The sequence below is a fragment of the Taudactylus pleione genome, unplaced genomic scaffold, assembly GCF_031769625.1.
Source record: "Taudactylus pleione unplaced genomic scaffold, aTauple2 ptg000755l, whole genome shotgun sequence".
NCBI classification, from domain to species: domain Eukaryota; kingdom Metazoa; phylum Chordata; class Amphibia; order Anura; family Myobatrachidae; genus Taudactylus; species Taudactylus pleione.
This window is the reverse complement of record NW_028285157.1, coordinates 764,241-782,993: the sequence shown is the minus strand read 5'-3', so window position 1 is coordinate 782,993 and position 18,753 is coordinate 764,241. Positions and strand designations below refer to the sequence as shown.

At 43.8% G+C, this 18,753-nt stretch overlaps 1 protein-coding gene across 1 annotated transcript in view; it reads left to right on the top strand.

Moving 5' to 3' along the window:
* The window catches only part of EPS8L3 (EPS8 signaling adaptor L3), a 166,183-nt gene that overhangs the window by 96,280 nt on the left and 51,150 nt on the right, over positions 1–18,753 (top strand). The window contains exons 9-11 of the mRNA XM_088457304.1: positions 3,227–3,330; positions 18,088–18,163; positions 18,278–18,348. Of these exons, the coding sequence (XP_088313430.1) occupies positions 3,227–3,330; positions 18,088–18,163; positions 18,278–18,348 (251 nt within the window). The remainder of the gene's footprint in view (positions 1–3,226; positions 3,331–18,087; positions 18,164–18,277; positions 18,349–18,753) is intronic.

Here is an 18,753-nt window from a genome sequence, read left to right as displayed (position 1 = left end):
TTCTTGCAGGGAGACAGAGTAAATCAGAATATCATTAAGATAGATGGCTGTGAACACTCCAATATATTCTCTCAACATGTTGTTGATAAAGTCTTGGAAGACAGCTGGGGCATTGTACAGGCTGAACGGCATCATTAGATATTCATAATGGCCGGAATGGGTGTTAAAGGCCATCTTCCACTCATCACCTTCCCTGATATGAACAAGGTTATATGCTCCTCTGAGATCAATCTTGGTGAAGATGGAGGCCCCCCGAAACCCCCGGATATCTATGCATGGTCGGAGGGAGCCGTCCTTCTTCTGCACAAAAGAGAATTCCGCTCCGTATGGATATTTGGAGGGCTGAATTAAGCCTTTTTCCAATGAATCCAGAATATACCCCTGCATTCGCTTTGCTCTCCAGAAGAGACAGAGAATACAATCTGCCTTTTGGAAGCCTTGCTCCAGGAAGCAAGTCAATTGCACAATCATGGGAGCGAAAAGACTTCTGCCAAATTTCGATAGGGAGCTGGAATCTTGGAGGACAATTCAGAAGTGATGCAGATAGAAGAGCAGGTGCTTCCCCATTGGAGAATCTCTACAGTGTGCCAATGGATGATGGGGTTGTGCTTCTTGAGGCATGGTAGACCTAAGACCAATGGTACAAGTGGACACTGGAGCAACAGGAACTTAACCTTCCTCGACATGTAAGGCTCCTATGGATAATCGAATGTGAGGTGTTTGAGAAAAATAGCAATCCTGGATAGTTCTTCACCACTGAGACCAACAACTGAGAGCGGTTGTGTTAAAGGCTCAGATGATAATCCCAAGGTGTTAAAGAAGGAAATGTCCATAAAATTTCCCGCTGCACTACTATCCAAGAATGCAGAGACAGGAACTCGATGATCTTTCACCTGAATTATTGTGGGGATAAGTACTGAATTAGCAGGAGAGACAGATGCAAGGCCCAGATGTAACTCTCCCAATACACCTAGAACTTGCCTTTTCCCGATTTGACTGGAAAAAGAGAGGCGGTATGTCCTTTTCCTCCACAGTAAAGGCAGAGACTTTGGGAATGTCTTCTCCGTTTCTCCTCAGCAGAGAGGTGGTATGCCCCCAACTGCATGGGTTCCTCTGAGTCCGGAGAAGTTACCCACACTGGTGACTGAGGAGCAGAGTTAGGAAGCTCTTTTTCCATCCTTCGTTCATGAAGTCGGTGGTCAATATGGACAGCTAAATGCATGAGGTCATCCAATGTCTCCGGCACCGAGTGCTGCACAAGAATGTCTTTAATCAGATCCAAAAGACCCAAGCGGAATTGACTGCAGTGTCGGGTCATTCCACCACTTAAAGAATTTGGTACAGTAGTCTTCTGCAGTTCTCAGCCCCTGTGTCATGGACCGAAGGTTTGACTAGTTGAGTTTCAGAGCCAGTCGACCTATGTCGTAGTCTAAAATACAACCTGCAGCTTTTCCTGAAGTTAAGGAAGTCCTTACGTCTGCCAGAGAATCGGTCTGGCAAATTTAATTTTGATTCCAGGTGCTGCTCATGTTTCCTCGACTCGGAGGGAAAGTTCGTGGACTTTCTGAGTCAAGACATGGATTTGAGCTGCAAGTATTTGAGCTGGGTTCTGCCCGGGCTCCATGATGACAATCCTGCAACTCAGAAATCACTTTATATTTATGGCCGGTGATATTGTCACAAGCCCAGAGCGGAATCAATACTGGATAGCAGTAAATCCTGAGTATTGAGCAAAGAAAATGATAGGGGTTCCCCTTGTCAAAAGGTGTAGCAGCCTTGAGGGCTGGTAGAGGATGCAGCCACTGGGCTGATTAGCAAACTTGAGGGCTGGTAGACGATGCAGCCACTGGGCTGAGTAGCAGCCTTGAGGGCTGGTAGAGGATGCAGCCACTGGGCTGAGTAAACAGCCTTGAGAGCTTGTAGAAGATGCAGCCAATGGGCTGATTAGCAAACTTGAGGGCTGGTAGAGGATGCAGCCACTGGGCTGAGTAGCAGCCTTGAGGGCTGGTAGAGCATGCAGCCACTGGGCTGAGTAGCAGCCTTGAAGGCTGGTATCAGCCTTAAGGGTTGTTAGAGGATGCAGCCAATGGGCAGTGTGGCAGCCTTGAGGGCTGGAAGTGGTTAGTCTGTGGGTGGTATAGCAGCCTTGGAGGATGGCAGAAGATGCAGCCACTGGGCTGTGTAGTAGCCTTGAGGGCAGGAGTGGTTGCAGTCTCTGTGCAGTATAGCAGATGACGCAGAAGTGCAACTTGTGCCGCTGAGATGACACCAGCGACTGTTGACACACTGGTGCGACTGGGGCCGCCGGGTTAACACAAGCGGTGGATGTTGCTGGAGTGCGACCTGTGCCGCCAAGATGACACAAGCAGCTGGACGCTGGAGACAGACAGGCTAAGGTTCAGAACACTTGACCAACACAATGCAGACACCGGAACCAGAAACTTGCGGTACGCTATCACCGGCACCCGGGCAACGCTCCAGCAGGATATAAAAGGGGGAAACACCAATCCAACTCTGCATAAAGGGAGGACTTCATGAGCTAACAGCGTGGCGTCTCTGTTTCCCAGCAACTGACCTGATAGAACCACCGTCCAATGGAACACGACTGCAGCTTGTGACACCACCAAATTCACCATTTCTTTCATTCCCCTTTCCTTTCTGACACATTAACTTTACTAGACCCTTTATAGTTTATAAGTTATTGCAAACCTGCTGTATGGAATTGATCTCCTGCCTAATGAGCTACTGTAGTTATCCTGAGTATTACTTGTATTTATTGCACGCGTCCTCTGCACAGGGGTGACAGCTGCTGTTGTTGTTTTCTTTCATGTTCTTCTACCACAGTGTCTTTCTGCTCCAGAAAAGAGTTTGGTCATCAGCATAGGCAGATAAATAACTTACACAGAGTTCCTAAGTTTTAGTCCTGGTAATGCTGAGGACAATAATTCAAATTGCTGCTTATACTGTAGCCAGAGCCATAACTAGGGTAGTGTGACCAGTGCCATGGCACAAAAAGTCAAGTTATGGCTCTGACTGTAGCAGCACGCCAATGCATTTCTACCCCTAGCAGAATCTTTCTCAAGACTCCTGATGCTCACATATAAACAAGTGGTAATGGATTCCTGTAACTGAAGAAAAGGGTCACTTCTTTCAATGGACTTAAATATGTCTGTGTATAACTTAATGTTTTACCATAGATTTGACTGCATAATGTCTTCTTTTGTAGAATCTCCTATTTTGCAGAGAAGGTTTGACCCAGTGCCTGTATCCTTCCAGCCCCCATCCCACTCCCAATCACCTGACAACGTGGCAGAGATAGATCGTGATATTGTAAGTACAGTATGTGTCATGTATCTAGTCTCCTTTGTCTTCATGCTGCTGTCAAGATGCAGGGCCGGATTAAGGTTTGTGGGAGCCCTGGGGCAACAACCTTGTGGGGGCCCCTATCAATATAATTGTATTACAAGCAGTGGTCGAAGTGGGAATTTTGAGGTGGTGGTATGGAAAATTTAAAGTTGTAGGGGCTGTGACCGTAAGACGCGCCCCTTTTATTCAATATAGTGCACCATACTCTGGTATCCCTTAAACACATTATGCCGTTCAGTAGTAGTACCTCTTATACATTATGCACATTGAATTCCCCTCATAGGATTCACATTTAAAAAAAAACACACACACATTAAAAGAAAAAAAAGAAACAAGCACATAGAACATAAAAAATAAAACACAGAGGGGTTGATTCAAATGTTTTTTAGCCATGATAATTAATGAGCGCCCAGTTTGCTATTCAATTGTTCTGGGCGCTCATTAATTATCGCCCTCTTCGCCGCCTATGAGACGAGGTTTAGCCGTGTAAAACAGCTAAACCTCTCTAAAATTATGGATAGGGCGCTAACTGCGGTTAGCGTGCCCTAACCAAGGGGTTTCACACACATTTCTGCTCACACCCTCCTGAGTGCGTGCAGAAATGCCGGCGCCGGCGGCTATCGTGCCCTGACAGAGCAACAATTGAATTGCTATGTCGGGCGTCTAAAAAAAAAGCCGCCGGCAAAACATTTGAATCGCCCCCTTAGGCTTCACATGAAAAAAAAAACACACACGCACATTGTCATCGATAAGAAAAAGATAAACTCATTACCCACAGGAAAAAACACACACAGACATAGGCCCCCACTGGAATAAACACACACACAGGCCCCGCAGGAAAAACACACTCACAAATAGGCCCCCACAGGAAAAAAAACATACACACATATAGGCCCCCCACAGGAAAAAACACACATATAGGCCTCCCACAGGAAAAAACACACATATAGGCCTCCCACAGGTAAAAACACACATACACATATAGGCCTCCCACAGGAAAAAACACAAACATATAGGCCCCCCCACAGAAAAAACACACATACACATATAGGCCTCCCACAGGAAAAACACACACACATATAGGCAGACCACCGGAAAAGCACACACATATATAGATCCCCCACAGGAAAAACACACACACATATAGGCCTCCCACAGGAAAAACACATACACATATAGGCCCCCCACAGGAAAAACACACATACACATATAGGCCCCCCACAGGAGAAACACACATACACATATTTGCCCCCCACAGGAAAAACACACACACACATATAGGCCCCCACAGGAAAAACATACACACATATAGGCCTCCCACAGGTAAAACACACACACATATAGGCCTCCCACAGGAAAAACATACACACATATAGGCCCCCACAGGAAAAACACACACACACACATAAGCACCCTGGTTGGTATTACTCACCAGGTGCTTCTATAACAGTCAGCAGAGCTGAGGATACATGCTCCAGGTATGCAGGCTGTCTGGAAGATGGTGTCTGTGGGTGGCAGAGTTAGAGAGGGATCCAAAGGCGGTAGTGGAGATGAGAAGGGGAGCAGGGAGCGGAGTCCCGACCATCGATAACTCGCAACCCGAGGGAGCCAGAAGCAGCAGCAAAGTGAAGAGCAGGTGAGGTTAGGCACAGAGGGAGTGGAGATGTGGTCAGGAGCAGGGACTTCCATCCAGCAGCAACCCACGGGGCCAGGAGCAGGGGGAGGCACAAGGGGAGATGAGAAGGGGAGCGGGAGCAGTGTGCGGCTGTACGCATTTCCGATCATCGCTACCCTGTCCTGTAACTCAGCAGGAGTCGAGCAGCAGCAGCCAATTGATGAGGAGGGGAGGGGACACACAGAGGGAGTGCTATTGATGAGGCTAGGAGCGGGGACCAAAGATCCATCCAGCTGCAGTGGCAATCCAGGCACTGCAAGGGCTCCGGAGTGTTTGTGAGCCACATAAGCAGCGTTAAAGCCTCTCACCCACTGTACAAACACTTCTTGGTCAGTGCAAATCGAAGTGCCGGTATATCATGCCACCGTATACCGGCACACTTCGACCACTGATTACAAGTATATACATATATATGTTTGTGCAGGAGAGCTGCATGGGCACGCAGGAAAGACAGGTAGTGGGTGTGCTTGGGCAGGTGCTTAGACACTGCCCCGACACGCCGGGATATGGGGGAGCACTGAGTGGCTGGGATCCCCATCTCCAAGCTGTAGCCATCCTGCAGCACGGATACAGTCAGCAGGGGCAGGGGCAGAATTTTTACAGGGGCGGGGGGTTTGATTCACGTATATATATATATATATATATATATATATACAGTATAAACACACATACATACACACACCGCACATGCACTTACTACTTACATGCACACATACATATATACACACATACTTTACATACATATATTCACGCGGAAAAACACAAATATACACCACACATGCATGTGACACACATACATTACACACACATATATAGTACATACATACATACATATATGCACACAGAAGTCACACACACACTTACCTTGCAGCATCTGCAGACTGCAGGTTGTGGATGGCATGGTGACGAGACCTGGCAGACTGGCACCATGTTATTAAGCTCTGCCTCCTTCACAGCAAAATGCCACAATTTGTGGGTGAATCGGAAATAGGCGGGACCAAATGACAAAATTTTAAAGGAAATGCATCATATTGGCTCTGCCTCCAACTGACTGACATGCGAATCACGGCAACATGCTGCGAGGAGGGCGGGGCTTAATAAAATGGTGCCTGCTCTAGGGATGGCCATTGGTGGTGTAACCATTGATGGTAAAATAACTATTCACTCGATGTCCATCAATGGTTTCACCTACCGATAGTCATCCCTGTCTTTTGACTGACTTGCCCGTAGGCCAATTAGAATATGGGGGCGTGGGCTTCGTGGGTGCCGGGGGCGGAGCTATGCCCCATGTCCTGGCACTTGGTAAAAAAAAATGTAAATCAAACATTCAATTATGCTTTTACATCAATGGAGGGAAATCATCTGGTTCTCCCCCATCTATGTCAAAAACATCGGCCATAACCCATTGATGATTTTGAATCATCAATGGTCGATGGCCATCCCTAGCCCAGGGGCAGATCCAGACTTTTCTTTTAGGGGGGGCGGTTTAAGAATTAATCCTGACCCCGCCCCTCTTTACTCCATTCTCCTCCCACTACCAGTCTTGGCTCCTCCCACCTTCAGACAGTGACCTCACATCATTATTTATCTTTTTACTAATTTTTTTATTTCCCTTTCTTTACAATTTTCCATCTCTATCCCGTTGTCTTTATGACCCGTTCTAAGCACTCTGCCCCCTCTCCCCAGCAGCTCCATTAGGCAGCTCGCCCTCTTATCTCCCCCCTTGTCTCTACAATGTAGTGACTAAATAATCAAATATGTATTTTATGCCCATCACCCCCTCCTCTCACCCCCTATATGTTATGCCCATCACTCACTCCCATCACCCTTTATATATGTTATGCCCATCACTCCCTCTCCTCACCCCTATATACTTTATGCCCATTGCTCCTTCCCTTCACCCTTATATATTTTATGCCCATCACTCCCTTTCCTCACTCCTATATACTTTATGCCCATTGCTCCTTCCCCTCACCACTATATATTATAGCAAATTGTTTTATTGAATAATACCAAGTCAATACAGACATAAATCAATACAAACAAAAGAAAAAACAATTTCCAAATTACCAATCTGGAATGAACTTGCAAAATAAAATTTCGATCAAATCCTAGAAAAAACAAGAGTCCTGATCATAATAAAAGAAAAAGAAACCTCTATAATCGAAAATAAAGATATTAAATATTGGAACATTAATTAGAGACTATAATATTTTGGGGAAAGACAAAACAAATAGGTAAAAGGGGGGAGGGGAAGATACAAAAGCATCCAAAGAGAGAAAAAAGGGAGGAATATAAGAAAGAAGAGAGAAAAGAAAAAGAGTTGCTGCATGATTGGAGTATAAATCAAAAATGAGGCTGCTACAATTTTTAAATGTGTATATTGGCACCGTTAGGTCACATAAGGCCTAGGCAGGAGATAGCTAAAACTTATACAGGTGTAGGTTAGCTAGAGAGAATGGTTCTATAGGACACAGAGTCCTTAAAGTCCATCCAGCAGGACCAAGTATCCCTAAAGGATTCGCAATCGCCATCAGCAAAGGTTATCAAATCATCCATTTCCATATACAAGTCCAATCTCGTGAACCAATCAGCAACCGTGGGAGGAGAGGAGGAACGCCATCTCACCGTGCTAACAGCCTTTGCTGCATTATTCAAGTAACATAATAAAGACCTCTTGTACCTCGAGAGGGTCCCGGACGACAAATGGAATAACCAGAACAGGGGATCTGTAGGAACTGGTTCACCAAGAATTAAAGCTGAAAGGCGAATCACTTCTGACCAAAAGGGCCGAAGAAGTGGGGATTTCCACCAGATATGGAAAGGGTTACCTGGGGCGTTCGAGCAGCGCCAACATATATTAGATACACCAATCCCCATTTTAGAAAGGGTATCTGGGCATCTGTACCATCTCGAAATGAGTTTGTACTGACTCTCCACAATGGAGGTACTCTTGGAGCAAGCATGTGCTAGTGTAAATATTTTTCTCCATTGAGTTTCGTCTAGACTGGAATCAAGGTCACGATTCCATTTGTCAGTGAAGCTGGGGAGGGAGATGCCAGAATCTGAGGAAAGAGAGCTATAAAGTAATGAAATAGTATGGGTGGGTGGCGTGGGACCTGCACAAAGGCGCTCAAATGGAGTATAAACCCTATTCAGAGTTTGAGGTGTTCCCAAGGACTGTAAAACTGGCAAACCTGAAAATAGTGCCAATATTCATTTGCCTGCAGCTTCCATCGCTCACATATCTCTGCAAAAGATAATACATTACCATCACTAAACAAATGTCCGACCCTAAAGAGGCCTTCCCTCATCCAAGAATGGAAGGCAATATGGTCCATCCCCAGAGGGAAACTATCATTATAGAGGAACAGTGTTAGAGGGGAGTTAGGTGCAGATATTGAAGGGGATCTCCTCATGGTCTTCCAACATGAGAATGTAGGACCAATAGTGGGATGCGTGATTGGGGAGGGCAGGAAGCCACGGAGCTATTTATAGGGGGATTACAAGTTCTTGTTGTTCTATACGTATCCATTGTTTAGGGGAGTCAGATCTAGTCCATTCTAAAATGTGGTGTAGGAGGGATGCTTGATGGTATCTTTTAATATTTGGAAGGCAAATACCGCCTCTATCCTTGTGACGGGACATCAGGTCTAATTTCAAAAGGGGTCTACATCCCTTCCAAATGAAATCTCTAATTAAAGTTTGGACATCTAGTATCCACTTAGGTGATAGTTTGATCGTTAGAGTTTGCAGGACGTATAGGATACTAGGTAAAAAGTTCATCTTTAACACACCTAGTCTTCCAAACCACGAAAAAGGTTTGGTTTTCCATATTTGTAAATCTGAATGGAGTTTGGCTAATAAAGGGACACAATTAGATTCAAATAGGTGTGCAAGGTTTCTAGTTAGGGTAACACCAAGATATTTTAAATGAGTTGTATGCCAGGCAAAGGGTAATGAAGATTTGAGACCAGCTACCATCTGGGAAGGGGCAGTGATATTTAAAGCAACAGATTTCGAATAGTTAATTTTAAAATTAGAAAGGTCTTAAACTCTTCTAATAAATTTGGGAGTGAAACTATAGGGTTCGTAATTGTGGCCAATAAATCGTCGGCAAATAGAGCCAATTTATATTCCTCTCTGCCTACTCTGAAACCTGATATATCTAAATATAGATTGTGCCAGAGCTTCCATAGAAAGCACAAAAATCAGGGGAGACAATGGGCATCCCTGTCTGGTTCCATTCTTTATGGGAAAAGAATTTGAAAGGGAGCCGTTAATTCTGACTTTTGCAGATGGAGACCTATATAATGCAAGAATACGTTGTAGACAAACAGGACCTAATCCCAATTGCCTCAGAACCCCTGACATAAAATCCCAATCAACACGATCGAATGCCTTTTCAGCGTCGGTAGACAGCAGAATTGCTGGGGTGTCCATTGAGGATATATGGTGGATAAGAGCTATAAGCTTGGAGGTATTATCTCTGGCTTCGCGTCCCGGTACAAACCCCACCTGATCACTATGAATGAGAGAAGGTAGGGAATGTTTTAGTCTATTTGCGAGAAACATTAAGAAGGGAAATTGGTCGGTAGCTGGGGCAAAGAAAGGGGTCCTTACCATCTTTAGGAATTACTGTGATATGGGCCTCCATAGATTGTTTAGAAAAGGTGAATTGTCTAAAATATTGTTAAAAGCTTTTAGGAGCAAGGGGGCTAATTTGTCTCGGAAAGCTTTGTAGTAATTAATAGTAAAGTCATCAGGGCCAGGGCTCTTACCAGAAGGGGTGGTCTTGATAACTTCCTCCAGTTTCAGTAGGGTAAATGGTGTCTCTAACTCATCTCTGACCAGAACATCGAGTTTAGGAAAACCTACTTTGGAAAGATAAGTTTCGATAGTTCGACACTTCCTGTCGGCATCGGGGAATGCCACAGAGGCTGGTAAATTATAAAGTGAGGAGTAGTACAAACAAAAGGCTCCCGCTATTGATTCGGTATCATGAAGAGTTTGGCCTCCTAAGTCTTTGACAGAAGAGACAAACAAACACATTCTTTGGGTCCTAAGAGCATGTACCAACATTTTCCCAGGTTTATTACCCCAGTGGAAATCTACACTTCCAGAAAGAGTATCTAACTTTCTCCAATAAAAGTTTATTTAAAGCAGAGCGAGTTTGAGTTAGTTCTATAAAAACATCAGGGGATAGGGAGGATTTATGAACAGATTCCAATTGATGAATTTTTTTCAAAAGGGAGTCTATTTGGCCGAGACGTTGTTTCTTTAGAAAAGAGCCCAATTGTATACATTTTCCCCTTAAGACACATTTATGCGCCTCCCATATGGTAAGATTAGAGGTATCAGAATTATCATTAAACTCAATATAGACGTCTAATACCTCTAAAAGCTATGCTCTACAATAGTCATCAGTCAGCAGTGATTCATTAAAATGCCACAACCTAAAAGTAGGACTAGAGGAGACAAGAGAAAGGTCAACACTAATAGGGCGTGATCTGACCATGTAGTAACACCAATCGAAGTAGCCTTGACCAGAAGGAGATGGCGGTGGCTAATAAGTATATAGTCAATTCTAGAGTAGGATTGGTGGCAGCTAGAGTAATGGGAGTAGTCCCTGTCAGAGGGATGATACAGCCTCCAGATATTAGACAGCTGGTGAGCATGTAATAAGCATCTCACCTTTCTCAGTGATCGATATGGGATGAGGAGGAACTGGTTGACGTATCTTGAGAGGGATCAAGGGCCCAATTAAAATCGCCGCCAACTATCAGTCCGCTGTTGAAGATCATCCACCCTGTACAGAACCCTCTCGAGGAAGGAAGGTTGACCATGATTAGGGGCGTAAATATTGAAAAAAGTAAAAAGATGGTTGAAAATGGAACATTTAACCAATAAACCCCTCCCCTCCTCCAGACAGTGTACTACCGGGTTCACAATTGGCAAAAGTCTAGCAAACAAAATGGCAACACCTTTAGATTTAGACAAGGAAAAATTGGAATATAATGCAGTAGGGTACCAGTGATTACTTAGCTTCATAGGGGTAGAAGAGTGACGAAAGTGGGTCTCCTGTACAAGCACCATGTCTGCACCTTCACAGTTGAATGATCGAAGTGCTTTGGCTCATTTCTCAGGGACGTTCAATCCTCTTGCATTAATAGATACTATACGAAATGGAGCAGCCATGGGGAATGAGGACTAGAATATAAATTGTGTATCACAAGGCACTTAGATTGAAGCAGCAGAAAATAAAAAATAGAAAAAAGAGAAATGAAAAAAAGAGGAAATAGAACAAGAGGAGAGAAGGGGGACATATAATAGCAGTAGTATAAATCAGTCACATACATAAACAAAAATGTGGTAATATAGAGCACAAAAAAAATGCTACCAGACAAAGACAGTGCCTCCAGGGCTCCCATTTCTCGGGAAAAAATTAGCGGCAAGGGGCACACAGGGGGGTAGTAACACAAACATCCTATTTGAAAAAAAATATATACATTAAAATAAAAATTCTAAAAGAATATATACCGCTCCGACATTATATGAAGATATAAACATTTAACAATAATATTTTCCAATAAAAGGGAAAATATAAGGGAAAACCAATTCCAAACTTCTTCCAGGGGAAGGGAAAAGAAACAGTGATGCTCGAATACACAAATAGACAGTCTTAGATATAAACAAACCTCAACTATGATATTCGTATATACGTATAAAATTAATTTCAACATTAGAAATACAGTAGTAAATAAGTTGGGCTGAGTAATATGATGATCTAGCTTCAGGTGGGATCAGTGTCAGTGGTAGATTCATTCCATTTTGGTTTCTTCTGTTGTTTCTGTATGGTATGCCATTGATCTCTCTTGGGCCGACCCTGAGTGGTTGGAGATGGTAACAGAAAGGCCTGCCAGTCCGGGAGGGCAACAGCATCTAGGCCCAAAGATGAACAAATATTCGGTAGATCTAATGGTGTTTGCAGAGATATAAGCTTTCCAGCATGAGATACTTGAAGAGAAAAAGGAAAACCCCATCTGTATTTGAGGTAATGTTTTTGAACAGATTCTGTCAAGGGCTTCACCAGTCGACGTTGTTGAAGGGTACGCCAGGAGAGGTCTGGAAATATTTGCAGATTTGTTACGTTAAACTCCACTCCCTCTAGGGTACGGATTTTGCAAACAATATCCTCTTTTTGTGAAAAATAATGAAGTCTACATATAACATCTCTTGGGTATTCAGACGCCAGGCCCCTAGGATGCAGTGCTCTATGTACCCGGTCAAACTTGATGGGTTCACTGGGGTCAAGTTCGAGTAACTTTCCAAAGATTTTATTCAAGGCGTCGAGCAGGCCAGAAGGTGGGACATCCTCAGGAAGACCTCTGACTCGAATATTGTTTCTACGCCCTCTGTTATCAAGGTCGTCGAGTTTAGACTGGAGGATCTGCATGCTAGAGGACTGCTGAGAGACCAAGGTGTGTAGGTTTGACAATTGGTCGTTTACTGCATCCTTTTCATCCTCGAGGACCACTACTCGGGATCCCATCTGTTTGACGTCTTCCTGCACTATAAAAATCTGGGATTGGAACAAGTCTTGGATTCTGGACTCTAGATCCTGGATGTCTTGCTTAGAGGGGAGTGAGCGGACATGAGTCAGGACTTCTGTAATTTTGCTCCGTTGTTGTGACATCTGAACTTGAAAGCCACTGGGCGAGGGGGATTGAGCCACATTAGTCGGAGTTGGTGGGATCGAATCCAAGGTCAATGTAGAAGAATCAGCCAACTAAGAAATAGAAAGATATGAACGGAGATTTGTTTGGGATGGATTAGGGCGTGGCGTCCTGGGGTCCTTTTTCTGTGTATCTTTTTTTGGTTTTCCCATTAGGAAGAGACAGAAATGGATATTACACTTTAATATATCATCATGAATGAGTGGACAGAAATGGTTACATTCCCCTGAGGATATTGTCACATAGTAAGCATGGAGCAGACGTTAGAAATCAGTAGTTTACATAGTGAAGTTACTCCTCTTCACCACTAGAGGGAGTCAGATCCACAGATATGGAAATAGAAGCCTTGTAATTCAATAGCCTAGGCTAGGTACAGAAGACTAATTAGTAATAATTGCAGTACATATGAACATAGTCACTTGGGAGAGTAATAGAGGGACCCAGCAGACTAGGTAAAAGTGTATATACAGTGAAGAGTGGAACCGAGTAAAGGTTGCTGTGTCCTGACCAGTACAGGGTTAAATATGTGATGCTGGAGGCAGGGTCACTCACTGTGTGTCCAGGCAGTTTGTCTGCAGAGGAAATACAGGCCACCAGATTGCGTGCAGGTCCACTCTTAGGCATCCACAGGTGTCCAAGGAGTCAGCACTGCCTGGGTGTCACCCGCTGACTCTCTTCACCAGAGAAGTGTGGAGGGCAGGAGGTCAGGGCCGCGTTGCACCAGCAGAAGGGAGCGGCGGCGTCCTCCCCCGCAATTGAGCGGCGTGGTGAGGGGTCAAGAGGCAGCCACAGGTAAAATACATGTGGCGGTGGAGGGGAATATCCGACTCCGGTACACGCGGCAAGGGAGGCGGGAGTTGAAGTAAATTGAGTCCCCGGCTTGTGAGCAGGGACTAGGCCACAGTACCCGGGGCCAGCTACCACGCACCTCCCAACTCCGGGATTGCGTCTCCTCATTGGCAGAGGGTCCCAGCAAGGGAGGCTCGGTATGCTGTGGTATCTGGGGTCATACAAGGGGGCAGAAAGTAGACCTCTTAGGGGTAAAGATGCCGGAGCCTCCACTAAAGATGTCCGCTCCGTCTAGGATTTTATTTGAATAAAAAACACCCCTATATATTATATGCCCATCACTCCTAACCCTCACCCTTTATATATTATATGCCCATCACTCCTTTCCCTCACCCTTTATATATTATATGCCCATCACTCCTTTCCCTAATTTTTTATATATTTTATGCCCATCACTCCCTCTCCTAATCCTTTATATATTATATGCCCATCACTCCTTTTCCTCACCCTTTATATATTATATGCCCATCACTCCTTTTCCTCACCCTTTATATATTTTATGCCCATCACTCCCTCTCCTAATCCTTTATATATTATATGCCCATCACTCCCTCCCCTCACCCTTTATATATATGCCCATCACTCCCTCTCCTCATCCTTTATATATTATATGCCCATCACTCCCTCTCCTCACCCTTTATATATTATATGCACATCACTCCTTTCCCGTAACCCTTTATATATTTTATGCCCATCACTCCCTCTCTTAATCCTTTATATATTATATACCCATCACTCCTTTCCCTCACCCTTTATATATTATATACACATCACTCCCTCTCCTCCCCCCTATTTATATTATGCCCATCATCCCCTTCCCTCACCCATATAAATTTTATGCCCATCACTGGCACACCCCTTATATATTTTTTGCCCATCACCCAATTTTGGTCAGTATTGGTTTATGTCATGCTTGATAAAACCCAAGCATGGTTTTCTAAAATGGCTGCTTTGTACAGAAAGTCTACTCTAGATACCTGTAGCAGTGTATAAAATACTAACATGAGACCTAATTATGTGGGAAATATATCCCAGTGTCACAAATTTGTGTCCTATACTTTAATTGGCTTTCTTAGAAGCTTCCCTGCATCTGATGATTTATTACATGGCTCAAACAGGAGACACACATGACACATCGCCCAGTGCTAAGCATCCAAGTGTTTGCTGACTGCTTATCCTGCTGCAATGCCTCATGGGATTTGTAGCTTATCTTTTACTGTTCAGAATCTTACCAGTAAAAGATAACCTACAAAAACTATGCCTCTCCTCCTACCCTGGCCGGCCGGGTGCCTCAGTCTGACAGCTGGCTAAGCTGAGTTCAGTGCCTGCCTGTATGTATGTGGCTGACGTGGCCAGGCAGCTTGTCCGTGCCTGGCCTCTACTCTGCCTACCCGAGAGAGCTGCACTGCTCCTGCCAACTCAATGCAGAATCAGTAGGTAGGCGGGGCTGCGGCTGTGTGTTACGGGGGATGTTCACCCTGATCGCCCCCCCTGGATCCACCACTGCCCTAGCTTGCTCTGGTGCAGCTGCTGTGTGGGGGCCCCCCAGATGTGAGGGCGCTCTAGATGTGGGGGCCCCAGGACAACTGTCCCTGTTGCCCCCCCTTTAATCCCGCCCTGTCAAGATGGCATACATAAATATGACTAACAAATCAGCTGAACATCCTCTAATAAGTCACGTGAATTAATTGACCAGATAATCATCTGACATATAATAAACTGGCCTCCCACTGTATGGTTATATATGGAAAAAAAAAAATTTTATTTTACTGAAGGAGATTTAAAAAAATCCCCAAAAATATCCACACCTGTAACAATAATATTACAATTTTGAAAATGGTGATTAGAACTTTCTCCTTCTGCTATGTATATACAGTATATATAGACCTTACACGTGGGTTAATGGACCGATCACTAGGGAACAAGGCACTTTAAGAAATTAAACCGTAGTCCTTTGCTATTCATCCATTTTTTGCTAAGACAGTTATTCATATTTCAAGTCCCAGCACCAGAGGAGTAGTGTGGAACCATGGCGCCCGAACGAAGTGCATGTCAGAGCGCCCCCCCACACTCCCTGTTCTGAACTGTGCCAGTGGGGTATGACCAGCCTGCCATTGGAGGAATAGAATGCTTTGGTGATATTATCTGATATTAAGGGGTAGCTCCTTTGAAACTGCTTTATTGATTTATAGCACCTATGGCTGGATGTATGACGCATCACACTCACGATGCGATGCATTCCGCTGTTCATCGCATGCATGCCGGCATTGGTAACGCTGGTATGCACAACTATCACCGTAAAGGACCGTTCTGTTGGTAAGAGCAACCCTTAGTGATGGAGGGACTTCAGGGTTTATGACCGAGAACCATGCGCAGAAGGGCGCACGTGTCGCGGGGGTACTGAAAGGGATCTGATTGGAACCCTCTATCAGCACTCCTGTGCTAGAGTGAAATTTACCAGGATGCACAGCTTATTACTGCAATTACTGCCATAAGCAACTTTCACTAGAGTGGGAACACCTATGGGAATCTCCTTTCTCAGCTATGCTCCTACTTCGCAAAAATACATAGCTCCAATATTAATGTGAGTACTACTAATCATGTTCTATCTACCACTATTATTATTATTTCAGGTCTCCTAATATTTTTTAAAAGACCTTTCAAATAACACTTTGTGGTCATGCATGGGAACACCTCCATTACTTTATATAGCAAAGCAGTGACTTTTTTTAAACTCATACCTTATAATTGAAGTTTAGGATTTTACCTCAGATGTGTAACTATTAAGCCCATTGAAGCACAGAGTGAGCAGAGAAGGAGGGATGGGATCAAAGAGGAGAGGGGAGAGAAAAGTGCCATCATAGAGGTGAAGTGACAGAGGCCAATAAGAAAGGAGAGGAGAGGGGTGGTGAGGGAAGCCAATAAGAAAGGAGTGGACAGGGGCAAAGAGCCGATCACAGGGTAGAGAGGGGAGGGACTTAAAGAGGTGAGAAGTGAATGTAATCAATCTGACAGGAAAGGGGAGGGGACAGAAGATGATCACGAAGGAGGGAGGGCCGGAAGGGAGGCAATCTGGGCAGCTTAAGGGAGCATGAAATGTAGAAACGGATCTCAGATCCATAGCTTATTTAGGACATAGAGCAAACAAACCAAGATAAAAATAACAGATGGGCGTCATACTGTGCAGTGCCCCATGAATTCCGGAACCCTGGGTGGCACCCTCTGACCATTTTTGCGTCCGGAGCTCATGCTCCACTGGAACACCCTCACTACAGCCCTGCCCAGCACATGAGTTTGTAAACACATTTTCTTTTGTAAAAGAGCTGTACCTTCTAAATTGTGGTCCTGAACTCCACAGGTGTAAGATGTAAGTTATAGTATATGACCTCAACTGGCCTTTAATAAAATACAATTATGCAGAACAGGAAATTAGGGATCAATCAGTGTTTTTTTAATCTGAAAAAGGGTACTGCTACTATAAAATTAGGTACTAGCACTCTGGCAGAAGGTTGTGTCTATAAAATAGATGGAACAAAGGAGTATGTTGATACAAGTTCCAGACAGCAGTGTTAAATCATACTAGCAATGGCAGGAGATGTACAGTACTTCCTCTTTCTCGAAAAAAAAGTGCCAGTACTCGGTACTATTGTCTACCATCAGAAAAAGCAATGGGAGAAATCATAACTGTCACTGAACCAATTGTATTTTGTTGTAATCCATAGGTTTAGAACTCTTTACAAGTTCATCCACATACGTATGGGAGCGTTTTATTGTGCTACATGATTGTATTTAGGATGAGAAATGTGAAAGATCTTCTGTAATAAAATCATGGCGTTTTCCCATTATTATATTGACCATCAGAATGGGATTTACAGCAAAACACATTTGTATTGCAAAAGTAATACAGTCAGCATGATGCATACCTCTATTTTCTTCTTACAAACAATATAAAGCTGGGTACAAACTGAGCGATGTGTACCAAGCTGATATGTCAACCCGATAGGGCGACATATCGGATCTTGGTTATATATTAGAATGATGTATTGAATGCTGGAATGATCCCTCGTTCCGTCCTTAATTAACATGAATCGAGCCGCAGCAATATTGCCAGGTTTGATGTGCAACACATCAAACCTGGCGACGTTGTATGCAACCATGGGAACACGCATATCATGCATACACACTGCACGATATGCACAATATGTTGTTAAGATTTGTCTAAATTGGCCAAATCGTACCAACATTGTCTGAGTGTGTACCCAGCTTAAGAATAGAGTGCTGAGTATTGTACAGTATGTACACAGATACAGTTTTGCAGTGTGATGATTACACAAAACGTTATAGAGATCTTGATTTTACCTTAAAGATGGCAAATTGATAGTCCCAGAATTATTGGTTAGTGATTGCTTAGAAGTTACTATAACATGAATAGTTACTTATATACATTTTATTTCACATCAGGAAGTTTTAAATCATACACTTGCTGACATTGAGATTTTTGTAGAAAAAATCAATTCGGATAAAAAGAAAAAAAGAGGTGAGTGAAGTACAAAAAAGTGATAAATGATCAAGCAAGTCACTGATTTGATAATGAATAAGGTGAAAACAAAGATACCTATAAAATTTCTCCTGCTCTTCTCTCTATCCAAAGGAAAATCAGCAGTTTCAGAAGCAGAATTTATTGATTGTTTTCAAAAGATAAAGTACAGTTTAAATTTAATGGTGAGTGACTAGCCTCAACAAAGGCTGCCTAATTTTATTATACACAGAAATATATTTATACTAGTATTATGGGCCCATCATTCGCTCTGTTGCTGTCTATTTTTTTTCTCCTCACTTTTACTGTCTTACACTCATCTCTTTCTGTTTGCACTCTCTTATTCCGTCTCCCCACCCCGTTCTCCCCCTTCCTCTCCCTCTCTCACCCTTCCATCTCTGTCTCTCCCCCTCTTTCTCTTTTCCCCTATTGCTGCAAGTAGTGGTGATTAGAAATTACTAAAACCTGATCATTGAATAATATGCCCCTAAGTCACTGTCAACTATTACCATCTTCCTTGGGATATATACAATTCGGAGCAAGGGTTTCTCCGCAAAAAAATCTCACGCCTAATTGTGGAATACAGCGGA